General features: G+C 44.9%; 1 protein-coding gene across 2 annotated transcripts; it reads right to left on the reverse strand.

The window, feature by feature from the left end:
• Positions 1-949: 949 nt before the first annotated feature.
• CCDC77 (coiled-coil domain containing 77) lies at positions 950-27261 on the reverse strand. Of its 2 annotated transcripts, XM_027541004.1 has the most exons (13): positions 27174-27247; positions 26351-26543; positions 23128-23180; positions 21150-21393; positions 17020-17162; positions 11437-11533; positions 10468-10540; positions 8942-9033; positions 7844-7992; positions 4361-4577; positions 3013-3138; positions 2780-2932; positions 950-1438 (listed from the first exon to the last, which is right to left on the reverse strand). In XM_027541004.1, exons 3-13 carry the CDS (start codon positions 23163-23165, stop codon positions 1292-1294), a joined length of 1479 nt encoding a protein of 492 aa, XP_027396805.1. In that variant the 5' UTR covers positions 23166-23180; positions 26351-26543; positions 27174-27247; the 3' UTR covers positions 950-1291. The 2 variants fall into 2 exon arrangements, with proteins under 2 accessions (XP_027396805.1, XP_027396803.1); XM_027541002.1 differs by lacking the exon at positions 26351-26543 and having other exon boundaries at positions 27174-27261.
• Positions 27262-27470: the final 209 nt, after the last annotated feature.

The following is a 27470-nucleotide window of genomic DNA, read 5'->3' on the forward strand; positions in this document are numbered from 1 at the left end:
CAGATACCTTTTCATATCAAGTCTTTTCATATTAAGTACTGGCGCTCCAGCTTCAGCATCAGTCCTTCCAATGAATACTCTGGGCTGATTTCCTTTAGGACTGACTGGTTTGATCTCTGTGCTGTCCAAGGGACTCTTCAAGAGTATTTTCCAGCACCACAATTCAAAGGCATCAATTCTTTGGCACTCAGCCTTCTTTATGGTCCAACGCTCACATCTGTACATGACTATTGGAAAAACCACAGCTAAACCATACTAAGTCAAGACCAACTGAATTCTCAGAGGCTGTCTAGGTATGTTCACAATTACTTTGCCCCAGATGGACAGTTATTTGCTGAAAAAAGGACAGAGATGAAAAAAATGGATATGGTTTTAGTGCCATCATCTTGTACTCTCTTTCCTGCTACCTCCAAGACAATCTCAAGGGATGTATCATAAATGTATAGCACTGCAGAAATCATGGACAGGTAAGTAAACAGAGTCATCAACAAGTATAAATGTGGTTTTAACAAGAAATTATAGAAAGCTCAAATAGAACATTTTCCACTATGTTTTATTGAAAAATGGCTAATTTAAAATATATACATTATTTAAAAAAAAAAAAAAACACACACATGGCACTGGTAAAATACTGAATTTTTCACTCACTCTTACCAAAGTGGCATCTTTATGTTCCCAGATGATTATTTTGCTTAAGAGGAGGGTCTCTGGTGCCCTCTGGTGACACTTCTTGAGGCTGCTGTCCAGAAAGGAGTAAGAGCCCCTCAGCTTAGGGCTGAGAGAATTAAGGACAGTTCATGTCTGACTGGCCTGTGTTCTGTGGCCTTTGCCCTCTGCCCAGGAGAAAGGCAATCTTAGTGGGAGTCTTAACCTCCTGGGGGAAGTGTTCCTCCCTTAACACTCAGCCAAGCCGACAGCAAAAATAAACACTTTCGTTTTTGTCACTGTCTTCTTAAAAACACAAAAACAAACAAATGAAAAAACCCCTATCATTATAAACTCCCAAATAATGTGGGAAAGTCTCTAAGTAATTCAGGTTGTAATCCAGACCAAAAAAAAAAAAAAAAATTAATTAATCAAAAAACCCCAGTATCAGTTAACAGGACAGCAAAACCCATAAATCTTAGGATGCAAAAAAAAAAAAAAAAAGTTGATTCTTCCCCTTGTCTTCATAACAACGGACACCACTACTCTGGACAACTCTGTGCCTATGGTTTCTGGGAGTGGATGACTTTCTTGAATTTCAGGAGGCAGACCTACTCCAGACCTGTGCCATTCCTAAACTGTAACATCAGCAGAGCCTAAGTTCATTCTCTAGACCAAACACTTTGGACTTGAGGTTCCTCAGTTCTCCCTGTATCTTGTGTGCCAGTCGATTGCTATCACGAACCTCACACAGAATGGCAAGATCCTGGTTTGCCTGGGCGTTGAGTGTGGCCTAGAGATTCAAAAAAAAAAGAAGTGATTATGGCAGATGCCAGAGGAGAGAAACCTGGCACGAAGCCCCAGCTGTGCCAGCTCCTTTCTCTGATACTCTTAGTTCACAGGGTAGATTCAATGCTTAGTCTAGAGACTCACTGAGAAAAGGGAAATGTAGAGTTAGGGCTAAAAAGGCTCGAAACCATTGCTTCCCCACACAACAGGACAGAAGCCTGAGTCAGAGGACAATCAACAATTAACAGTGAGAAAAGAGGCCAATATAGACATTATTAGTAAATCTGCCAAAGCATGAAAGGCAGCATCGCTTTGTTTCTGTGTGAACCTGCTTGGCAGAGTGACTGCTCAGGGTGTGTGGATGGAGAGTTACATCTCTTTAAGATGACACTGGAGGCACCTCAGATTCTACGTGAAGCTGTGTCTCATAGGGAAGAAGTACTTTCTAACCCAGTTACTCACTTTCCCTATTTGTAAAATAGACAGTTTTTTGGCCAGGCCATATGGCTTGTGGGATCTTAGTTCCCCGACCAGGGACTGAACCCGGATTCTGGCAGTGAGAACGCTGAGTCCTCACCACAGGAACCCCAGGGAACTCCCCACAGACACGACTCTTTTTTTTTTTTTTAATTCATTTATACATTTATTAACCTCAACTTGCTCTAAATCAGAAGCCATACGAAGAACTGGGGATCCCAAGAAGAATAAAACAAGGTATTCCTGCTCTTGAGCAGCTCTCAGTGTTGAGTTTTATTTGCAAAAATGTAATATTTTAAGCCATCATTAATTCACAATTGAAGTAGGCACTTACTCACGCTGCTGCTGCTGCTAAGTCGCTTCAGTTGTGTCCGACTCTGTGCGACCCCATAGACGGCAGCCCACCAGGCTCCCCTGTCCCTGGGATTCTCCAGGCAAGAACACTGGAGTGGGTTGCCATTTCCTTCTCCAACGCATGAAAGTGAAAAGTCAAAGTGAAGTCACTCAGTCGTGTCCGACTCTTTGCGACCCCATGGACTGTAGCCCACCAGGCTCCTCCGTCCATGGGATTTTCCAGCCAAGAGTACTGGAGTAGGGTGCCATCACCTTCTCCAAGACACGACTCTTTGAACCCACTCCTTGAGTTGGGAGGGATGAATACTTGTGCTGAGCTGAGCTCAGGTGGAAATACTCTGACATTGTCCTTAAGTTGCTTCAGTCTGTCCTGTCTTCCTCTGGCACGCGCTGTTTACACTGATTTCAGAGAGACCAGGAGGATGGTGATGTGGCCCAGCCTCCCTCAGAGGGGCCCTTGTGCTGTGTACTCACCCACACCTCTACTCCCTCCTGGTAATTCAGGATCAAGTACCTTATAGAGTATCTGCTCCACGTCTTTTAGTTTTTGCCGGAGAATCTTAATGTCTGTCTTAAAGCCTTCTACCTCTAAGACACGCCGGGTCTCCAAGGCCTCGTAGCGCTTAGTCATGGCCTGCAGGCGTCTCCCCATCCTGCTGGTGCGGTCCTACACCCGGAGGGCCTCTGTGAGCAGAAGGGGCACCCCTAGCCAGCTGCCCGCCCCCCGAGAGGCAGAGAACCCCACACCTTAAAGATCTCTCTCCTTGCTCCTTCCTCCTCACGAATCCGGGCCAGCTCTTCTTCCAGGGAAATGCACTGCTCTTGGTACATGCTGGACAGCCTTCTCTCTTGTATGAGCTTATCCTTTAGGGACTGTGGGTCAGAAGGAGAGAAAAATTCATTTGTTCTTTAATTTGGGTAATTCAAATAGCACTGAGGGAAAGAAAGAAAGGACTTCCAGAAGTGCTAAATCAGTGAAGGAACAAGACATCACGGAGAACATCTGAAAACCTACTTCTGGAGGATTCTCTAGCTTTTTTCTTAATGTGTACAGAGTAGGAAATTCTGGGTTTTTTTCCCTTTATTTTTTAGAAAAATTTTTAAACGAAACAAATATTTTCGGCTCTTGGAAGAGTCAGATAAAAGAGTTAGGAATTGTACCAAATAAGACATTACAAACTATTTGGGGATACACTTCTTAAGTTTTTCTTTAAAAAGAAACATCAACAGCACTTAAAACACATGCTCCACTGAGCAGCCAGGATGATCCTGAAGAAGCCCAACTTGGATGCCCCTTCCTTACACAGAATCCTTCAAAGACACGACGACGCTCGGAGCTGTGCATCCTCAGCAGGAGCGTGACGTGACGGCCGCCCTCCCTCCACCCTGCGTGCCCACCCCTCACGGCCACATGCTCCCTCACACCTGCCCTGATGCTCTTCCCCGAGGTCTGCCTGGCAAGCTTCACTCTCCAGGTCTCAGCAAAAATGCCAGACTCCAGATAGTGTCCCAGTGCTTCTCAACAAAAGTAGACCTCCAACAGCAACATACAATCTTCACAGAATCCTTCTAATTCTATAACACCACTTTTTTTCCCTCCGTAAATTTAATGTATTTTGGCTGCACCACCTGGCTTGTGGGATCTCAGCTCCCTGACCAGGGAATGAACCTGGGCCATGCACTGAGAGCCCAAAATCTTAACTACTAGGCCACCAGGGAACTCCCAGGACCACTTTTCTGTAACCCATACTTGGTTATTTGTTAATGTTTCTAGTCTTTCTCACCTGTTAGAATGTAAATGCCATGAAGACAGACCTGGTCTAGCCTTCTGCTGCTGTACACTCAGAGCCCCGCCCACCACAGGACTTCAACAAACATCTGTTGAATGAATCTGTCGATCAGTCAACACTTAGTGTTCTAAATCCCCAAACACAGTAACAAAGAGCTACTCTTTGAGACCTATTTCTTGAGATCGTTGCTACAAGAGCTTCCTGGACTGGATCTTATATGACAATGATTAGGTTCTTTGAAATTCTCCAAGTTCTTTCAACAATTCCAGAATAAAAAAAAAATTCTGTAAGATAGAGGAAACTACCTTAATATATTCATTTTGGTTGTGATGACTCTCGTGAACTAGCCACATTTTCCCCATTTTCTCTTCTTTCTTCTTACACTGCATCCTGTATTCCTTAATCTTTGACATCAAGTGATCCTTTTCAAGCATCCAGGACTTCTCCTTATTTTGGTTTTCAAATCTGAGTTGCAGAAAGTCTTTGGTGCTCTCGTAGAGCAGCTCCTGGGTGTGGTGGAGACTAGGGAAGAAAGTACAGATGTGGACATGAAGATGCTTCCCCAGTACATGTGACAGTTACTTCAAACGCAGCCAAGATGCAGGTCCTTTAAAAACTGTGTAATACATAGATTCTGTAAATACCATCAGCGTTTAAAAAACACGCTTCATCTGATCACCAGCAGTCTTACATGTTTTATTGAACAAGGTATAATGCACCTACATTGGTTCATAGACCGGCCTTTACAGATATTTTTCTGGGTGCTAATTTCAGGTTACATAATTAGACGGACTACAGAAATATTTACACACAGCCTAAGTATGGACTTTTCCAAGGCACCAGACTTTACAATAAACTAAGTCATGGGGTTCTGACTAAAGGTTAACACAAGTTCTAAAACAAAAACATCCACACAGCTTTGCTTCTGTCTGGGCCGAGCTCCCCCGTGAGCTGTTGGGCCAAGCTGCCCAACAGCAAATCCTGTCCTTTTTCTGAGATAGGCTTCCTCGGTGGAAGCACCTCAATGGCCTCAGCCCACGTGGCCCCTCCATTCTTCGAAACCCCTCAGTGCTTCCACTCTACGCCCTGTGCTGTAGCGCAACACTTCTTAACCTTATTTATCATTTATTTTTGCCAGCTGCCACAAGGACCATCAAGGACAGTACCAGCTACTAGACATACACAGGTACTAAATAGATTCCTGCTGAGATTTGGGAATAGACAAATGATGTTTCTGTCTTCAAAAAAAAAATATCCTGAAGAGTTAGCAACTCATCAGTTTAACATCAGCAGCTAGAAATATACTGTATCAAATGATCGGACTGCTTGCAAAGGGCACTAAATACCATACCGCAGTTTTCCACTGAACACATATGGTGAGATCCACTTAGTTCTTCTCATGAGTAAGAGAGTACACAGAGAAGGGGACAAAGACTACATAATGTCAGAGGAGTAACCGGCATCTGATGAATATATTCAGGTACGCGTGTGTCTGTATAAACAGGGAGAGATTGAGTCAGTTCCCTCAAGGACTGCTCTTGCTTGCAACAGGTTATTTTATTCTATCTGGTGTTATGCTCTCAGTTACAAACAGGGGAAGCATGCTCTTGAAAATGTACAAATGGTCTCAAAGTGACACCTAACAGGCAGCCATTAATGGCCTTGGATTTCCTGCCATTCAACACCCTCAGGATGCCGATCTACTGGAAGGAGCCAATCAAGTGCTCAGATCTGCAGAAGAAGTTGAACTAGGAAGGTTATTAATATTCTGACATGTAAAATCATACTTTACTCTGACAATTTAAAAATATTGTTCCCTGAAAAACAATTCAAATCCAATAGAAACTGGAGATGCTACGCTTAAGCACAAAATACCAAAAATAAAGATGGAGAGGTACCAGCCAAATGCAAACAAGACATGATGTTGGAAGCAGCAGGGCCTGCCAAGGGCCAGGGGCATCTTCTACCTGCAGTGGTCAACGAGTTCAACTTGAGTATCATGTCTAGTTTAGCGACCACGCTTTAGAATGGAGGAAGAGACACTAAAAAAGTTTGTGAAGTAATAAAAAAACCAACAGGATGAAGACTGCAAGGTGAAAAAGAATATACACACACACACTCCAGGGGATCTTCCCAACGCAGGGACTGAAATTGAATGCAGGTCTCCCACAGTAGAGGCAGATTCTTTACCATCTGAGCCACCAGGGAAGCCCATATACACACATACACACGTGTGTGTACATATATATACACATTTTTTTGTTTTTGGCCGCACCACATGGCTTATGGAATCCTAGTTCCCCAACCAGGGATTGAAGCTGGGCCCTTGGCAGTGAAAGCTTCAAGTCCTAACCACCAGACCACCAGGGAATTCCTGTGAAAAAACATTTTAAAATGTAGGATATTTAATGCAGGATAGAGAAGGTAAGATAAAGGTCATCAAGTGTTCAAGAATTATTTATGTGCCTGCTCTGCACACAGGAAAAGACCCTGGGGAAGAGACATCATTAAAACAGAAGGTGAAAAGGTCCATCGCTGAATCACGCTGGTCACCACAGGCGATGTGGGGGAGATGTGTAAGGAAGAGTGCACCCATTCCTGGGAAGGTCAGAGAAGGATGACCGCACAGCGAGGGGCTGCTGCAACGTGAGTGCTGCGTGACCCACAGCCGCAGGAGTCTGGCTAAAAAACGAGGTGAGCTATAGCCAGAGGAGCAGAGACTCAGGGCTGAGACTCCCAAGGGTCAAGGCAGCAGGAGACACTCACAGGGAGGAAGCCTGCAGGGCACAAGGGGACCGGCGACAGCAAACACAGCTTGGTGACAGCAATGATTAAACCAGAACACAGCTTGAGCCGAGAACGAGAGGGCAGAGAATGGACAGGAGAGGCTTCCAGGTTCACAGATGACGGGGTTTGGAATCAGAAACTGGAGAGTGGGGAGCTGAAAACGACCCAGAGTCTCCAAACTTGAGAAACTACATGGATGCGACGGCACTGGGCTAAATGGGAAAGAATGGAGCAGCAGGTAGATGGGGAAGGGTGCTTGTCGGGAAAGAGAAAGTTGAGTTTCAGTTGTGGTGAATTTGACATTTTCAAACACACTTTATTGAAGATGTCTCTACAGCCTAGCTCTGGTCACTGCAAGTGGACAAACAGCTGAGGAGGGTGAAATGGGGAGAACCAAGAAAGACAGGTGCTGCGGGAACCAAGGGAGATGGATTTCAAAGGGGGTGGTCAGAGGCCCAGACACACAGAAAGATACGAATGAACTCAGTGATGACTTTAGACAGGGCACGCTAAGCAAAACAGGGAACAAGAGCAGACTGCAGAGAGTGGGGGACAGGCAGGCAGGAATGGGGTAAAAACAGTACACATAGTTTCCATTTTCTGGTGCAGGTATGTGAAGTCGAACAAGAGAAAAGGACTGTTATGCTGACTTAGATAACCCATCAGTGGAGAAAAGGATATTCCAGGACAGTAAGATCAGACTACAACTCTCCGAGGGGTTGAGGGGAGAATGTAGAGCCCCAGTCCTGTAGGAAAAGCATCAGATGAGCATGCCAGGGAACTGGGAGAGAGGCGGGGGGTGGGGGTCTGCTGAGACGGTTCCTTCAGTGCCAGGACCCTTGCTGCTACTGGACAGGACTGCCAGCTTGTGGAATCTTAGCTCCCCCACCAGGGATCGAACCTGCCACCTTGGCAGTGAGTGTGACAGTCCTGACCCCCGGACCTTCTAAACCACATGGAAGACACCTGAAACCTGTCCAGTGTGGCTCATGAGTACCCACCTTCTGGTGAGCTCTGTGATTCTGTCCCGGCTTCTCTGCTGATGAACCTGCACTTCCTCGACGCAGATCCGCCTCTCCTCCATGAGCCCTGCCACCTGCTCCCGTGAGAGCCGAGTCTGCTCCTCCAGCTGCGCCTGCAGTGCCTCCACCTGGACAGGCCAGAGGGGCGAGGCGTCCACTCCCGCTCTACTCCTGCTCGCTTCTCGCCCCTAACAGCGAGCCTCTCTCCAGAAAAACAAAAACCCCACAAACAAAAAAAACAGACGTGCAGCAGCAAAACAAACAAGAGAAAAATCTCGACTGGACTCCTCTTTACGTCTTACATGTGGTCTGAGGCCACATGAGAGCAGACTCCATCCACACCAAGCAGAGCACCCAAGTCACACCAGAAAGGCTGGACAAGCCCGTCTCCCCTCTCCGAGATGCTCACCTTCTCACCATCTCTCTCTCTGGGCTTTCAGAACTGTCTCCCTTTTGGGACTTCCCAGTTGTGTAGAGAAAGACTCATGTCTTCATTTTTAAATTTAGAAAGTGTGGCAAAACAAGTATAATGTGATTTCCTTGTCTGAGTCAGGCTGTCTTGACCCCACATGGCGACACTGGCCAAAGGTAGAAACTGTCCATTTACATCAACACGCCCTCTGATAAGGACAGGAACTTGAATGCCGTTAGATGAAAAATCAGGGTTGTAGGTGACATATGATGACCAGATGGTGAGAGGGTGACTCATTACTTTCTTAGACTTTGGAATACATGCACCAGACAAATGGATGTACCCCCAAAGGTCACCGTTTGGGGACAGACAGCTGCAGCTCTGCGTGTCCCAGGCCAGCTGCACAGGGAGTTCTGACTCTGACGACTCTGGTGGGAGGGTTCGGCCTATGAGCTGAATGAACTGCAGGTTCACACCAGCACTTCTAGAATGGTGCAGTACAGAGTAATGGTTGTAAAGATAGAGCTCTGGGAAATTAGGAACAACCTCAAATTTCCAATCCCAAGATGCCCAGAGGAAATACGTGTGCCAGGAGACACGTGGCACATGCTAGTGAGGGCACAGGACCCGCTCCAGGCCTGTGTGCGGAGCGGCGACGATCGTACCTGGAGGGCGAGGGTCTGGACGTCTCTCTGATGCAGCCCAGTGCTCACCTCCTTTTCTCTCCCTGCTGATTTCCTCCTGCTGCCTTTAGAGTCTGAAACAAAAAACAGTGGAGACCTTCACTTAGCTTTTCTTTCTGCTTTTCAAGCATCAACATTATCTTTGCAGAGAAGTTGGTTTTCTTTATATGGAAGAGAAGGAAAGGAAGAAAAAGGACAATGTACAATAACTACAATGCTCAATTGTGCAAATAGGAATCTTTTAACGGAACTCTGTTAGGATGTCACCTGGATCTTTCTGAAGAATAAACTACTAAATTTCCCTTTGGAGTTATATCTAATTTCTTTGTAAAATCTTATTTAATGAAAAAGGGTAATGAATTACAAAAACTAAATCTAAACATTTTAGTTATGATGTATAACCCAATTTTCAATGGACAAAATGATTTTATCAGCAAGCAACACTAAAACTGCACTAAACATAATTTGATGATTTAGATGAATCAAGAAGCTTATTTATTCTTTTTATTGAGGTATAGTAATTTATAATATTTGTTTCATGTGTACAACATAGCAATTCAAAAATTTTATAGATTATACTCTGTCTATACTTATTATAAAGTACTGGCTATATTCCCTGTCCTGTACAATATATCTTTGTAGCTTATTTATTTTATACATAGTAGTTTGTTCCTCTTAATCCTTTACCCTTATTCTGCCCCTTCTGTTCCTTCACTCTGCTGGTAACCACTAGTAAGTATGTTCTCCACATCTGTGAGTCTGTTTTTGTTCTATACTCACTAGTTTATTTTTTAAATTCCATATATAAGTGATATCATACAATATTTTTCTTATTTCTTAGCATTATGCCCTCTAAATCCATCCATGTTGCTGCAAATGGCAAGACTTCATTTTTTTTTAAATGCCTGAGTAGTATTCCATTCATCTGCTGATGAACACTTGGGCTGTTTCCATATCTTGACTATTATAAATAATATTGCTGTGAACACTGGGGTGCACGTTATTTCGAGTTAGAATTTTTGTTTCCTTTCTAAGAGCAGACCTCAAAAGTGCTTCTCTCCACATGCGTAGTGATGGCATTAGCTAGACTTATTGTGGTGAATATTTTGTAGTATATACAAATACCAATTTACTACTTTGCACACTTAAAACTAACATTATATGTCAATTATATCTCAATTTTAAAAAACTGAGATTTCCATTAATAAAAGAGGAAAGGATAAGGAGACTGAGGGTTAGAAAATAATTAACAGGCTGTGACTCCACATGTTATCCAAGTATATTTTATGACTTATCACCATAAGCATTTTAATTAGATATATTTTTTATTCTACTTTATTAAAACATCATAGAAAGGTTTTTAAAAAAAAGCTCAGTAAGATCTGAAACCACCAGCAGCATGATTATGAATATTTATTATCACTGTATAGTAGGAAAAACTGTTTAATTATTTGCACCATGGTTTTTAATTCTGCATCAATAAGAATTTCTAAAAATACAGTTGGTACCTGCTCTGAGAGCTGAAGACTCATTCTTTTCACGTACTTCTACAGGCTGGACAGTCTTCTGGAGAATGCTGACCTGAAGAAGCCAAAAAAAAAAAAAGTACAGAAATAGTCTTCCTATAAATACAGTATTTCATTTTTTAGCTTTAGTTCTCCAGATCAAACACCATTCATAAATTAAACTGGTCAAAACTTATACAATCATATAAGGATGCCAAGCATATGGGAGACCAGAGAAGACAAACTGGATAAAACCCACTAACAAACTGAATACACACTGACTAAAACCACTGCTGGTGATAGAAATGGAAAAATAAAATTTCAAAAAAAATAAAAATAAAAACCAAAAAAAAAAAAAAAAGAAAGTGGTCTTTGACAAGGTCTTTTAGGAAAGTAACAGAAACACTGAAGCATGCATATATAGATATGTATAAAGATGTTCACTGAAGCACTGTTTATAGAGTGAACAAGTGGAAATCTCAATTATACACATAAATGTTTCTATATGAGTAGGAAAAAAGCTTTATCTCTAGGGTACAGAATTATGGGACACTGTCACTTTTCTATTAGATTTCTGAAATCTGTGTTTGTTTTTAACAAAGACCACGCATTACTTTTGTAATCGGTATAAATGAAGCCCTAAAAAAGAATCCAGTATTGAAACTTGCTCCCACACTAAGTCTGTTCCTGCTGCTCCCTCTAATCTCATCCAAGACACCTCCTCCTCTAAGCTTAAGGTTTCCAAATGGCAGAATGGGGTAAACAATGCTACTTTCCAAGGCTTTTGAAGAAAAAGAATAAAATCACAAACCTGTTTGTAATTGCAGAAAATGCTCTGAAAAAAGCAAACTGAGACCATGGTAGCTAATTCTCCTTTGAGCTTCTTTAGCAAGGATCAAAGTTGTCTGATTAAGGACCCAGGCTGCATTTTGTAAAAGCCTTGTCTACCTTGCTATATAAAGGAGGACTTACTTTGTTGGGAGGCTCCTTATAAAAATAGGTCACTTCTCCAGTGTCTGTTCCCACAAGAGCCAAGAGATTCTGAATCTTCTTCTTGTCTTCTAGCTCCCTGCAATTCTCATAGAGAATAAGCATACATTGTGTCCAGAGTAAGTAAATGTTTGTTTAAAGGATCTCCCTTCTGACTCATTTATTTTTAAAGCAATGATAACCTCAAGTTAAAATTAAATTGGATTAACCTCCTACACTATTGGTGGGAATGTAAACTGGTGAAGCCACTATGGAGATCATTATGGAGGTTCCTTAAAGAAACTAAAAATAGAGCTACCATATGACCCTGCAATCCCACTCCTGTGCATATATTCGGAAAAGACGAAAACTATCTAATTCAAAATGATACATGCACCCCAGTGTTCACAGAAGCACTATTTACAATAGTCAAGACATGGAAACAACCTAAGTGTTCACCAGCGGGTGAATGGATAAAGAAGATGTTCTAAACACAGAGGGCTTCCCTGATAGCTCAGTTGGTGAAGAATCCACCTGCAATGCAGGAGACCCCGGTTAGACTCTTGGGTCAGGAAGATCTGCTGGAGAAGGAATAGACTACCCACTCCAGTACTCTTGGGCTTCCCTTGTGGCTCAGCTGGCAAAGAATCTGCCTGCAATGCAGGAGACCTGGGTCTGATCCCTGAGTTGGGAAAATCCCCTGGAGAAGGGAATACTCCAGTAATATACTCCAGAATACTCCAGTATTCTGGCCTGGAGAATTCCATGGACTGTAGGCCATGGGGTCGCAGAGAGTCAGACCTGACTGAGTGACTTTCACTTCACTTTACTTCACTACACACACACAATGGGATGTTACTCAGTCATAAAAAAGAATGAAATAATGCTATTTATGGCAACATAGATCGACCTAGAGATTATTATACTAAGTGAAGTCACACAAAGACAAATATCATGGTATCACTCATACGTAGAATCTAGAAAAATGATATAAATAAACTTATTTACAAAACAGAAACAGACTAATAGATGTAGAAAATAAACTATGGTTACCAAAGGGGAAGGGGGGAGGGATCAACGGGGAGTTTGGATTAACATATGCACACCACTAGATATAAAGTAGATGGCCCTACTGTACAGGGAACTCTACTCAATATCCTGTAATAACTTACCTGGGGAAGAAAAGCTGAAAAGTAAATATATTTGTATACCTATATATATATTTATAGGTATATACACATACCTATGCATAACTGAATCACTTTGCTGTATGCCTGAAACATTGAAAATCAAAAATGTCAAGAGAGGAGAGAACATCAGCAATAAGCTCCAAAAAATTAACTAAACTAAATTAAATTAAATAGGATTTATCTAGACTTCAGCTCTAATTTTAAGAGCATCAGGCATTTAGATTCAGGAATTCAGAGAACCCAGCGGGAAATAACTTCAATCAGTTGGTTGAAGAGCGTGAAGGCAGACACCAGGGCGTACTGCTCAAATCTGCCTCTTCAGCTACATGGGAGCTGACAGTTCACAGCTGGATCTCTCTCCAGGCCTGCTCTGAGTCTAGGCGGCCTGTCTCACCAACTGTCTGCTTGAGGAGCAGCCTGCACCCGGGGCCTGGCTACTGAGGGGTGCGAAACCCAGTCCTCTCACCTCGTTTCAGGATCTGAGGACCATCCTAGAAGGGCACCCTGTGGCAGGGGCTGAGGCCTGCTGTCACTGAATCGCCACTTAGCCTCTGCACACTCAGACTCTCCAGAGTGCCCCCTGGTGGTTTACTCCTGAGCACACTCCCTGAAAACCTCCTGCAAGCAAATCTCCATTGCGGAGTTCATTTTCCAGGAAACTGACCCCAGACAGTTGATACCACAAATGGACCAAGGAAGCAAACTTTAAGAGAGATGTCAGGGACTTCCCTGCTGGTCCAGTGGTTAAGACTTCACCTTCCAATGCAAGGGGAGCAGGTTTGATCCCTGGTCAGGGAGCTAAATCCCACATACTTTGCAGCCAAAAAACTAAACATAAAGCAGAAGTAATATTGCAACATGTTATAAATTCAATAAAGACTTTATTAAAAAATCTTTTAAAAACACAATGAGATTTCAGAGCCTGGGATGTGCAGACCTGTTACAGTGTTCTTAGGAGCAAGACAGGTGAGTGGTCAACAGGGGAGAGGCTAAACAATCAAATAAAAGTAAAAGCAGGAGGAGAGCTGGGCTGCATTCTATACAAACTCACAATCTCTGCCCCATTTCCCACACCCCAGCCAGCTGTCAAGACTACTACCTAAAGAAGAAGCTGACTCTCCGAGAGGTAAGGTCTGGTGAGGCCTCAGCCAGAGCCCATGGTCACGATCACTCAGCCTTTCTTCCAAGGGCCCACGGCCATTTATTCCAGTAACTGTGCACTGTGGAGAAGGGCTGCTGGGCAGTCTGAGCTGACTTTGACACCTAGTGAAATGAAGCATTATCTAGGGCATACAGGAACCAGGTAATAAACAGAATTTTGGTTCCAGTCCAGCTCAAAGTGGGTCCACTGGATCCAAACCCAGTCAGGAGTCATTTCCCCATCTCCAAATGTATAACTGAAATGAACATAATTGGCAGTTGGCAAAATCTCCAAATTGTTTTCTTGGTTTCGGTGTTAAAGCAAGTGGAAGCCTCTGAAACTGCCTCTCTGCACCCCAGCCACGATGGTAAACAAAGACTAAAGGATGTAAGGGTGAGGGTCCCCATCAAATCCCCATTAATTCACAAGCATGATCCTGCAAAACCAGACAGGCAACAACGCAGTGCTACCAAGTAGGTACAAGTCGGTGACTGTGCCAGCTGCAGTAGCATTTTTGCTAGAGCAGAGAACCAGGTCTTAGGTACACAGCATGTGGCTATGGTTAAGCAAATGTGCTGCTCCCTTCCACAATCAACAGGCCCAGAGCAGTTCTCGTTCAGGTGACATGAACAAGAGGATATTTCTACAGGCTTTCTGAGGACCATTAGCTCTTCTGTTCAATATCAAATTTGTCCAAAGGGACCTGGATCTGTTCACTACTGAGCTATCAAATTAAATCAGATGGGACAAACAAGAAGTGCAAGTGGGTTAGAACCCTCAAGTGTACTCCAAAGGGCCGGAGGTAAACTCTACATAGCACATCAGCCAAGTTTCAGGGGTCTGATCGAGGCATGCCAGGCCACTCCCTTCAAAATGAAGGACAGATTATTGTACCTCATGCCTACCGCCACCAAAGACTCATAATGCCAGAGGAACTGCTCAGTGTCTGAAGACAACATGTCCTTTCTCTGGGACACTGCGCTGACCCATGTAACAGGTGACATGGAAGGTGACAAGGAACACTGTGCTGACGCTTGTAACAGGTGACGTGCAAAGTGACACAGGACACTGTGCTAATGTTTGTAACAGGTGACGTGGAAGGTGACACAGGACACTGTGCTGACCCGTGTAACAGGTGATGTGGAAGGTGACACGGGACACTGCCGCAACCCGTGTAACAGGTGACGTGGAAGGTGACATGGGACACTGCACCGACCCGTGTAACAGGTGACGTGGAAGGTGACACAGGACACTGTGCTAACGCTGTTACTGCGGCAACCCGTGTAACAGGTGACGTGGAAGGTGAAATGGGACACTGCGCTGACCCGGGTAGCAGGTGTCGTGGAAGGTGACCCTTCCTCGTGGCCCAGAACTGAAATGAAGTGCTGCATTAGGTCAAGGCTGAAACCATTAAGAAGATTGAGCCAGGAATCAAAAACCTCCCAACAAAGAAACACCCTGGACCTGATGGCTTCCGTGGTGAATTCCACTGAACACTTAAAGAAGGACTAACAGCAATCATCCTCAAACTTTTCCAAAAACTGAAGAGGAAGCAACAGTTACTCTTACTTTTACTTTCTATCAGCCAGCACTCCCCTGATACGAAAGCTGGACGGACACTACACGAAAACCACTACAGACCTTACAGACATCGATACAAAAATCCTCCACAGAATATTAGTAAACCTGCATTCGGCAGCATATTAAAAGGATACACCACAATTAAGTGGAATTTATTCCTCGAATACAAGCAAGGTTCAACATATGGAAGTTGATCAAAGTAATACATCACACGGACACAATGAAGGAGGAAAACACACGATCATCATCTGATACAGAAAAAGCACCTGAAAACATTCAACACCCTTTTTAGATAAAAACACTCAACAAATTTAGAAGAGCGGGAAACAATCTCTGCACAACAAAAGCCACAATTGAAAACCCATGGCTAAAGTCACACTCAATGGTGAAAAACTGCAAATTCTCTACTAAGATCAAGAACAAGACAAGGCTGCCCATTGTGCAACTTCTATTTAACTTAGTACTGAAGTCCTAGCCAGACCAAGTAGGCAAGAAAAAGGAAGAAAAGACACTCAAGTTGGAAAGCAAGAAATAAAATAATCCTTATTCACAGATGACATGATCTTATTCTCAGAAAACCCTAAGGGTGCCACAAATTTTTTTTTTTTTTAACTTTAAAAATTGTTAGAACTAGTAAAGGAATTCAGCAAAGGAGCATAACACAAATCCAACATGCATTTCTATACACTGACAATGAAGTATCGGAAAAGAATTTGATGCACAACAGCATCAAAAAGAATATTCAGGAATTAACCAAGGAAAGGAAAGACTTGTATACTGAAAACACTCCTAAAAGAAATTAAGGATGAAATAAACAAATGGAAAGATATCCTGTGTCCATGGATTGGAAAACATAATATTAAGATGTCAACTTTGCTCAGAGCAATCCTCAGATTTCATGCAAGTCCTATAAAAATTTTCTGTGTGGGATGATGAGAATGTTCTGGAGATGGACAGTGGTGTGGCTGCATGATGACACTTAACGATACTGAACTGTACACTTAAAAATGATTAAAAGAGTAAATTTTAGGTTAAGTATATTTTACCAGAATTAAAAAGAACTGCGCTGTAGTGGGTGTTCCGGCACACTGTTCAGATGCCCATCACCCAGGGGCTCAGTCCTTCTCCAGCAACTGCCCTGGGCTGAAGGGGGCCGCCTCCCCAAGTTTATATCCCTCCCTGGTGGGAGCTGCGTCCAATGACAGATCACTCCCTGTGGGGCTGACCAAGATCTCTGTCCCTTGGTGGACTCTGGTGGTGGTGGTTTAGTCACTAAGTTGTGTCAACTCTTGCAAACCCATGGACTGTAGCCCACCAGGCTCCACTGTTCATGGCATTTCCAAGGCAAGAATATTGGAGTGGGTTGCCATTTTCTTCTCCAGGGGATCTTCCCAACCCGGGGATCGAAACTGTGTCTCCTGCACTAGGTGGATGCTTTACCACTGAACCACCAGGAAGTCCTTGATGGACTCTATCGTAATTCAAATTCTCCCTCAACCCAAATCTGCTCAGAGCTGCTCCCCTTAAGAGTCTCCCTACTGACCATCGCCCAGGCAAACCCCTATCTCAGAGCCTGCTCCCTGGGAACGCAGCTAAGAGGACCACGGAAGAAATGTATCTCGTTCCATGCGGTTTAGAAACATGCCCCTGGCGTCTCCTTCCTCCCGTTAGTACCTGATTCTTAGGCGGTCGTTTTCTGAGTAGAGGCGTAGGACGTGCTCTCGCTCCTGGAAGAGGCAGACCTGCATGTCACTCAGAGCTTTCTGCAGCTCAGCAATCTCTTCCTCCCTCTGCTGCAAATCCCATTCCAGTTTATGCTGGTGGGGAAAAAAAAAGGCAGCTGACAAGATATTGGGCTTCAGAGGAGTAGCTCTTATTGCATGCAGTGGCGTCAGTTCACGTAGAAATATTACAAAGTGGACAGTTTCAGCAATGCAGGCTCCAAATTACAACAGGCTGCGTACAGATGAGTTTAAACCCACAAGGTGAATGACCTCAGAGCTCTCACATCACCTCCTCTTACGGACGACAGAACCCAGGACACCACATGATCCACCTGTTCTAGCCACTCCTTTAATCTGGCTACAACGTGCAGCTTGCAGGATCTCGGTTCCCAGACCAGGGATCGAACCAGTGCCCCCTGAGGTGGAAGCTCGAAGTTCTAACCACTGGAACACCAGGGAATTCCAAGTCACACTTTAATGCTTTTTATGTAATATGCATTATAAAACTCTGGAAAGCAAAGATGAAAGGTGTGACTCCTGCTTACAGAGCAGGAGGAACTGTGTGGGGAGACAGACATGCCAATAATTAAACTGAGAGGACTGAATGCAGCACACATGGGGGAGGGGTGAGCTGGCCCAGGAAGAATCCCTGACAGCTGCTGGGGGGTCAGAGGCCACCAGAGAGCTGAAGCCTGAGAGGAAGGCAGAGATGGAGGAAGGCAGTGCTCTCGGGGAAGAGCTGGAAATGCAAGGACCTCAGTATCTCTGATGGCTCAGACAGTAAAGAACCTGCCTGCAATACAGGAGACCCGGGTTTGAGCTCTAGGTTGGGAAAATCCCCTGGAGAAGGGAACAGCTACCTACTCCAGTATTCTTAAAAACAGGCTTCCCTGGTCGCTCACATGGTAAAGAATCTGCCTCCAATGCGAGAGATCTAGGTTTGATCCCTGGGTCAGGAAGATCCCCTGGAGAAGGGAATGGCAACCCACCCCAGTATTCTTGCCTGGAGAATCTCATGGACAGAGAAGCCTGGTGGGCTACAGTGCATGGAGTCGCAAAGTCAGACACGACTGAGGGACTAACATACAGCATCACTGGAGCGGAAAGTGAGAGGTCGGTGGAGCAGTGTGACCCTAGGCGCTGGATCCTAGGAGCTGTTCAGGATGAATAGGAGTTTGAGAGTGTGGCATGAGAGTCTGAGATGAAACAGGAGTTTGGACAGTGTGGTTGCAACCATGATGAGGTGGCTGGAAGGGACTGAGCAATGTCTGGGAGGCAGGATCAGCAGGTCTCAGCAAGTGACCGGAGGGAGGCTGGGCAGAACCACAGGCACTGACGCCATCATGAAGAAGAAAGAAGCATTAAGAGACAGGAGTGGAGAGAGGGGATGGCAGGGGTCTACGCGTACGCATAGGTAGGGGGGAAGGGGGTTCCTGACTTCAGATATGGACACAGCACCATGGAGCTCAGCAGGAGGAGGAGTCAGCCCTAGTTACCTGGGGTGTCATCGTCCCGTTGAAAGAGGAAACAGACAGAACAGGCTCCATCTTGAAAGCAGGACTGCCTCTTGGGCCGGACTGTGGACTTTGAGCTATACAACCAGTATCTATGGAAACGACATACCAACTGGAAAACCAGACCCCTTAGATGGAAGAGCCCCAGGGCTTCTACGGCTAGTACCTAGACTCTCCCCGGCCTACAAAAATACCCTAATTATCTGTGTAACTGAATAAAATCATAAATTCTATTATGCTTATTGGGGTATGACCACAGGCCTATTGATAATTGTCCACTGTTAACTACCTAGGCTTAAGGCATACGAATCATGGGTTAACTTTGATTATATCTTTCTTTTCCTTTGTTCAGACTAGTTTCAGAGAACTTAGGGAGAGGGGTTTGGGTACGTACACTTAGGGTATATAAGGTTTTCACAAAAACTGGTCAGGGTCCTTGGGTAAGAGGAGACTCTGCCTTGGGCCCACCACTGTAATAAACTGCACTCCACTATCTGCATTGTCCTTCTGAGAGTTTGTTTCCCAGAAGGCTTGGCTACAACACCATAGGCAGGAGGACAACGCGTGGACAAAATGAGATTACTTACGGTAGAATCACAAAGAACTTTGACATCTAAGGCTAAGGAAGGAGAGGCCATTCTCACCTTCTGAGTGGCCCATACTCGTCTGTGGAGTTTCCCTCTACCTCTTGAGTCTCATTTTGTCTCTCACTGAGTTTTTCTGCAATGAGACATCAAGAACCTGATTTACTAAGCTCTGAGACCAGAGACCAAAACCCCCTCCAGGTGGGAGAAGTTAGCAGTTAATGTATTGTATGCTAACAGTATGCTGCCAACAAGTACATAGACCCCAGACAGGTTGGAACTAGCAGGGGGATGATGCTGACTCCTGATGACCTCACCACCAGCCAATCAAATGAATGTCCATGAGCTGGTCACACCTTCTCTGAACCATTATGATATAACTTCTCACTACCTTCCCCAAAGGGACAAAGTTTTGAGGGTTGTAACTTACGTCTTTTCTACTTCACTGTTCCCCCCGCCCCACCTACCAAAAAAAAAAGAATTAGGAAAGAAAGTTGTTAATCAAGACTGAGAACTAGTCAGAGAGGCAAGCCAGACACTGGGAAAGAAAAATGACTCTGGAATCAAGACAGAAGCAGACCTCTCAGAGGAGAGGTCAATAGGGAACATACCGCAGAGGTCACAGAGAGGTCACTGAGGCAACATATCCTGGAGCCATGGGAGGAGCAGCTGAGGACTGGACCCAGCTGCAGTCAAGAAGTCGCCGAGCAGGTGACCAAGTCAAACTATTCTGGAAGGCTGACTGGGAAAGAAAGCCATCCCTGCCCTGAGAGAAGAGTTAGGGAAGCTTGGCTAGAGGCGGGGCCTTTCTCCTTCATTGGGAAAGACTTGAGTCTACCTATATACTGAGGAGGAAAAGCCAATGTGAAGAAGAGGTTAAAGACAGAAGACAAAGGGCAGTTCCCTGGTGGCCTAGCGGTTAGGATTTGGGGCTTTCACAGGCATGGCCCGGGTTTAACGCCTGGTTAGAAAATGGAGATCCTGCAAGCTGTGCGGCATGGCCAAAAAATAAACAGAAACTGCTGGATCTGTTCAGCCTCACTATGCTCCCTGGAGCAGTGAGGAGGAGGGGACGGATACGGGTGCAGGTGACTGAGCGTGGTCGGGCGGAAAGTGAGGCTGCCAGAGGAGAGGGGCCTGTGGGCCAAAGGAGAGCAGGGAAGGCAGGGCCTGGGCCTGGAGGCGGGGCCGGGACCGGGAGTCTACCACCAAAGGGTAAAACTTCCATGTGGTGTCTGAGGATACCATGATTTATCTCCTGTGAATTCATCTTGCAATGACCTTTCTAGGCAGCGGTTCTCAGCTGGAGGGTGGGGGGGGGGGGGGTGGGGTTTGCCTAAGCCCCCAGGAGAACTCTGGTGATGTCTGGGAGCATTGCTGACTGTCACCACTTGGGGGTGGGGGTGGGGACTACTGGTATCCGGCGAGCAGAGGCCAGGGATGCTGCACACGTCCTTTGTGCACCAGACCGTCTGTAGGACAAAGAACTGGCCAGCCCTCACCGTGGATAGGGCCATGGTCCAGAGGCCCTGATCCAGGACCAAGGTGGGGGACAGGGGTAAGCCACAGGGCGAGCTGCTGCCAGCAAGGGGCACAGACCAGCAGGGCCACATGCGGCAGTGCAGCGACTCCTAGAGTGAAGCCAAGGGGGTGCCGTTTAGAGAGGGACAGGGCGGCCAGAAGCTGACACACAGCACTTAGTAAACGGAGAAGTCAGGGAGTTGTGGAGGCGACACTGGAGCAAAGTCAGGCGTGAGAGGGAGAAAGAACCAGAGGCACAAGAAGGCGGAGAGGAAAAGACACAGCAGTCTGGGGCATCGTGGTCCAGCGAGGCCCTCGGGAGGAGGGCAGCTCGGCAAGGTGGGAGGGACCTACAGAGAACACGGACGCGTGTGCTCGGACGCCAGCTGGCACTCGCGGGTGTCCCCAGCACTGGACGGGCTTGCTCAGACTCCAGGACGGCCGCACCGGGTCCTCCTTACCTGCCCCTCGCACGCTTCCCTGTACAGCTCCAGCTTCTTCAGCAAGTCCTCGTTCTCTGCCTCACACTCAGACATCTTCTTCTGATAATACTCCAGAAGCTCCTGAGACGGGCAGAGGACAGCCAAGCGATCCTCCACCGAAGGCAGGGGAGTCGACTGTACAGAATCGGAGAAGGACACACCCTTCCACCTGGTGGGGCTGCTAAAGCTGCTGGCAGCCTCATGCTTGTGGACAGCTGCAGGCCTGTGTGAGACGGAGAAGGACACATTCATAAAACTGTCTGAACGTCTATGAGATGTTACAATTCCTCAAATTAAAAATAAAGCTTATGTTCTTAAAGTGCTCATAATGAAGGTGCTCACAAACCTGAGAGTTTAATGTTACGGGTTTGTGAATAATCAATCTTATGAACTGCTCTCCAGGTATTAAAGGCTTAAAGCTGGATTCAAAATACAAGTTAGACAATAAAAAGAGTTCATTTAAAAGAAAAAAAGGAATATCAACTAAGTAAGGCCAGAGAGTGACAGTCAGAAAATTTGATACTATTAAGAATACAGTAACGGGAACACTTATATGCTGTTGGTGGAGTGTAATTCGATTAACCTACAGAAAGTAAATTGGTTAAATCTAGTAAATTGCAATTCTCTTGTCTACACATACATATAATGTGACATACACAAAAATGTTCATAGAAACCTTATTTGTGATAACAAAAACAGTAAACTTTCCAAATTTTTGTTCAACAGGATAACGGATAAACTGTGGTGTATTCAGACAATGGAATATTTTCAAAGTTACAGAAAACATGAATTAGAGATACCTGTATGACTGAACCATCTGAACAATATTAAATGGGAAAATGCACGCAGATGCATATACAGAAGATATTACTATTCATTTATAATCAGAACTTGAAAAATGAAAGTTTACTTTAAGGGACAGACAAATAAGTGGATCAAGATTCAGGATTAGAAAACAGAGCCTTGGGACTTCCCTGGTGATCTTGTGGCTGAAAGTCCAAGCTCCACATCAGGGGGCATGAGTTTGATCCCTGGTCAGGGAACTAGATCCCACACACAGCAACTACAGTTTGCATGTCACAACTAAGACCCAGTGCACCCAAATAAATAAATATTTTTTAAAAACTAAAAAAAATAAAGCCTCATCAATAATCACACAACCAATCAGAGCCCAACATCTAGCATCAGAGACTTGAATTACACAGACCAAAACCAGCCAAGTGCAAAGGCTAGATTAGAGGGTTTTTTTGGTTTGTTTGCTTTTAGCAAACGAGACAATGAAAGTTATAGAAAACAAATGATGCAGAAGCAGAGAAATTCTCATGTGAGAATTAATTCACTTTAGCTAACTGCCTGCAGTTTACAACAACAAAATAGACCACAGAGCAGAGAAACTTTATACCAGAGTTTAAACAAGCCCAGAGTTGTAGTTAATGAAGGTTATGGGCAGCACTTTTAATAGATGAGCATGACGAAAAAAATACTACTTTATAAATCATTAAAAGCTCGTGACAGAAATACTACTGAGTTTCGTATTTTAAAAAGGTGTTGCCTTCTGATACCTCTGGCAAATAGGTTAATGGATAACCTAACTAAAAGGTATTTCTGAAGTTCTACAAACAGGAGTGTGTTGATGACGAGGAGGGCGATGAAGAGGAGGTGTCATGCAGGCTGACCGAGAGCCAGAGTCCAGTCTCCTGGTTTTGTCTGTTGGTTGTTTCCCCTATAATCGAGGCTCACTCAAACTGCCTGGATTCTGGTATTAACATTTACTATGTCCTAGTTTTTAATCTAAATTCCACATAACAAGAATAGAGAAGTGAGGGCTAACATAGTTCAAATCCAGAGTTGGGAAGTTCTCTTCCAAAACCCTTCTAGTTCCTAAGCCAGTGGGCACTCGGGTGCCAGAAGTCTAGGCTCTTTATTTCAACAACTCAAAAATAAGCAAATGTCTTACTTTCTGCAGACAGGGGACTGCGTCGGGGTAAAGTTCATGCTGTCCTTTCACACCTGTCGAATACACAAAAGATCCAGAACGAGGGGTCAGGAACAGGAAAAACAGGACAGGATGCGCAGACCGGTCCACCCAGCATCATCAGAATGTGCCGTTTTAGAATGCAGTATTATTTGGGCAGCTCCAGATCACGGGATTTTATTCAGACATTCTTTTTTTTTTCAGACATTCTTCCTCATCATTGTTTTTAAATACAATCAGACTGACATTTAACATTTCAATGGCAAGCACACAAAAGAAAAGCCCTCGTATGAAAGTTTTCTGCAATGAATTTACACGCAAAAACAAATTGACAATTCTTTCCGTGAAATAATAGCAGAGGGAGATACAGAAAACTTTCGAATAACCAAGAGAAATTAAGTGGGAATTCAGGCCGAGGACTCAACATGCTAAATTTAAGTTAAATACAAAGGCACTGATGTTAACTGTATTTGGTGTGCTGCATCTATTGTTTTATCTTTAAAAAGCTCGTGCACAATTTCCATTTCAATTGATAATACAGATCACATTTCTTACTTTAATTGGATAATTACAATATTGGGATGGTTTCTGCCATACATCAACATGAATCGGCATAGGTCTACATGTGTCCCCCCAATCCTGAACCCCCCTCTCACCTCCCTCCCTACCCCGTCCCTCTAGGTTGTCCCAGAGCACTGGCTTTGGGTGCCCTGCTTCACACATGGAACTCACACAGGTCATCTATTTTACATATGGCAATATATATGTCTCAACTATTCTCTCAAATCATCCCATCCTCCCCTTCTCCCACGGAGCCCAAAAGTCTGTTCTTTATGTCTGTGGCTCCTTTGCTGTCCTGCATGTAGGACTGTCGGTACCATCTTTCTACACAGATCAATCTTGTCACAGGAATTTTCAGGAAGATAAACTTCACTGTCAAAGAGGGAATACCATGTTATGTGAAGGAGAGAGGGGAGGAGGGAAGATGCGGAGATGGGGCATGGGAGGGGTTCTTCGTAAACCTGGCTTTGGGGAAAGCTTTCTCGTCAAGCCTGCTGTCACTTCACTGTGACTGTGAGCAGGCGAGAGGTGACCTAACAGTCTATCCCAGTGCTCTTCTGCTTGGTAAATGTCTGCCTACAATCTTCAGTCCCTGGGGAGCAATTCTGTGACAAGGAGTGAAAGCACGCACCACTTTGGTTAATTCCAGGTGCCATTTTCCTGCTCACAACCCCGTGTTCTCCCCGCTCCTCCCCCCACCTCCTTGAGCTTTCCTGCACTTGGCCTCCAGGACACCATATGCTCCTCATTTCCCTCCCTCCTCACTGGCCACTGATCTTCAGTCACTTCTAGTTCTCAGCTCATCCTTACTGCCTTGGTGACCTCATGCAGCCTTGTGGCTTTAAATACCAGGAACACACCAGCAGTTCTCAAATGCAGCCTCCAGTCCTGAGCGCCCTCAAAAGACTCATGCACTTCTGCCTGAGCAGGTCTACTCAAGCTTAACACGCCCCACACTGAGCCCCCCAACACAGACCTCCCACCACCAAACCTGCCCTCTCAGGAGGTATGATCCACATTCCAAACAATTCATTCATTTCAACATACAGCTCAATGAGCTTAGTAGAGTCACAGACACGTGCAACCATCACCATCAGCAGCTTTAGAACATCTTCAGCACTTCAAGAAGAAACCCAGGTAACCTCCAGCTCTCCCCTACATTCCACTCCACTGCAGCCCTAAGCAAGCACCAATCTACTTCCGCTCCACAGAGGTTCCTGTTCTGGACTTGCATGCCCGTGGAATCATATGGTATGTAGTCTTTCTGACTGACTTCTTTTATTTCACCTGATGTTTTTAAGGCTCTTCTATGTTGCAGCACTCCATTCCTGTCTATGTATCTGGATGGCATCTGAAATGCCACTGTCCTCAAATCAGTGAAGAGTAAGTGGAACTTTCTAAGAACTTCTAACAACCTGCAACCTCTCACCTCCCTCTCTTCCTTCCTCCTTCCTGATCTAGTGTACACCTACAAAAAGTTGTCTACACTTATGTCTCATTTAGCTTTATAACCTCACTTCTGCTACTACATCTGCACTGAAGTTGCCCTTCTTCATCAGCAGACATCCACATTCATAAGTCCAACTGTTCTTTTGCTTCCATCCTTCTCCATTCAACAAGTGCTTTGATTGCGTGCCTGACAACGTTAACCTCTTTTAAAATATTGTTTTGTGGTTGAGAGCACAGGCTCTGAAATCAAGCAGACTTGGGTTTGAGCCAAAGTTCTGTCCCCAGTTAGCTGTGTGGCCTTGAGGAAGTTTTTACTTAACCTCTTTAAACTTCAGTTACTCATTAGAAAATGGGGATAATGATAGCATATATGTCACAGGCTGGTGTAAGGATTAAATGAATAAAAGAGCAGAGCACATGTCCAGCACATTTAAGCACTCAATAAATGCAGACAATTACTATTTTCACTGAAAATTTTATTCCCTTGGTTCAAAAGGTTTTGTGTTCAACTCTCTTTACTACTTCCTCTCTCCATTTCTTTGGGAACATTATTCCCACTTCTTTTTGATGATTACCTGTATCATCTAAAACACGACCTGGAAAAGAATAACTTACAATGACTTCTAGAGTGAATAAATGAGATCTTTCAATCTCCTGACTTGAATTTCCAATTATGTAACATATTTTCATCTATATGTGTCCCATTGGAGCTTGAAATGTTTAACTTAAAAAAAGAAAAAATCAGAATGAAACAGCTCACTCCTGGGTCATGAACCCAGAAGTGTGGTCATAACTGACCAATGAAACTCCTTAATATTAAAAAAAAAAAAAAATCATTCAAGCCACGTATTTTTTAACATCTTAAAGCTAATGCCTCCCAAACCAAATACATCATCTTTGTCACCCAAACATGCTCCTTCTGACTTTACTATTTCAGTTACCAATTCAACATCTTTCAAGTAACCTGGATTTGAAAGTTTAATCATTTCACTACTCCTTCTCTTGACCCTCTTCTGACAACGACAGGTGTTATTTAGGGATCCTCCATGTCTTCTTACCTAACCTACTACAATGACTTAACTGTTCAACCCCTCACCCGACTAAGTTAAGATTCATCGGTGTTTCTCATAGTCTAATGCTCTAAATCAAACTCTGCCTAAGCCTCACGGCTTTTAAATGTACGGCCCAAACCTACCTCTCCTGCCTTGTTTTCCTCCACTCCCCTAGTGTACTCCGGCGTCCATGTCTTTGTTCAGGAGCTTCCCTTCAGCTGGTCCATAGTTCCCTCCACTCATAATCTCACTCAATGAAATCCAATCTGCACACGATAAACTCAAGTGCCACCTCCTCCATCTCTTCCCTGAGTCACTCCATCCAAAACGAACTAGCTGCAGAGGAAGCGCATTTGTCATTCTCTAAAAGGGGACGGAATAGAGTTCTCTGGGGCTCCCACCTCTCCCACGACCGTGTGTTCTACCTGCAGATGGGAGCATCGTCCTGTCTCCTGAAAGAACTTGGCCCTTCCCTTGTTTATAACACAAATTACAGTGTTTCAGCCAGCTTCTACCCATTCCTATGATATCTTTATAAGGTTTACATTTTCCATAGCTTGTCTACTTACAACTAAAATCTGTTTGGCACTTGGACATTTATTACTTTAAACCCACAACTCTGTGAAGGATCTCATCTCTCAACTTCACAAATGAGGAACGTGAGGCTGAGCCCGGCGGGGACGATGAGGGAACCCCAGGAGCTTACATTCCGTACTCCTTTCTCCATTTCGTCCTGTTTTGATCCCCCGGAGACCAGAGCCCCCATCCTCCCGTGCCGCCTATCCTCCCCGTAAAGATGCTAACTGTCCGTTACGGCCCGGGCCTCCCGACGAGCCCTCTCAGGCTCCCACCCCTTCCCTCCGCACTGCTCACACAGTTAGTACCCCCGCCCCGGGCACAGTCCCTCTTTTCTTTCCCAGACCCCTTCTCTGACCTCCCACTCCTGGAACCCGGAACTCTACTCACCCTGCCTGGAGCTGCAGACGCCAAGAGCCCAACAGAAAAACACTCAAACCGAGGGGCGGCGCGGCGGGCGCAAGCCCGGCCAATCGCCCACTGGCTTACACAGCCTCTGGATTGCGCACCATTAGGAAAGCTGTTCATACAAAGGCCCGCCCCTTCCCGCCCTCCCTCGCGCTCCTTGCCCCGCAGAGGTTACTGGGAAATATAGTTTCACCTCTGCACACAGCACTCCTGGTGAAGGAGGTACCGGGTTGTGGTGTTTGGGGTCAGTCGTGCTAGACCTGGCGCAGTTTAGGTCTC

The sequence above is a fragment of the Bos indicus x Bos taurus genome, chromosome 5 (genome assembly GCF_003369695.1).
Source record: "Bos indicus x Bos taurus breed Angus x Brahman F1 hybrid chromosome 5, Bos_hybrid_MaternalHap_v2.0, whole genome shotgun sequence".
Classification (NCBI taxonomy): Eukaryota; Metazoa; Chordata; class Mammalia; order Artiodactyla; family Bovidae; genus Bos; species Bos indicus x Bos taurus.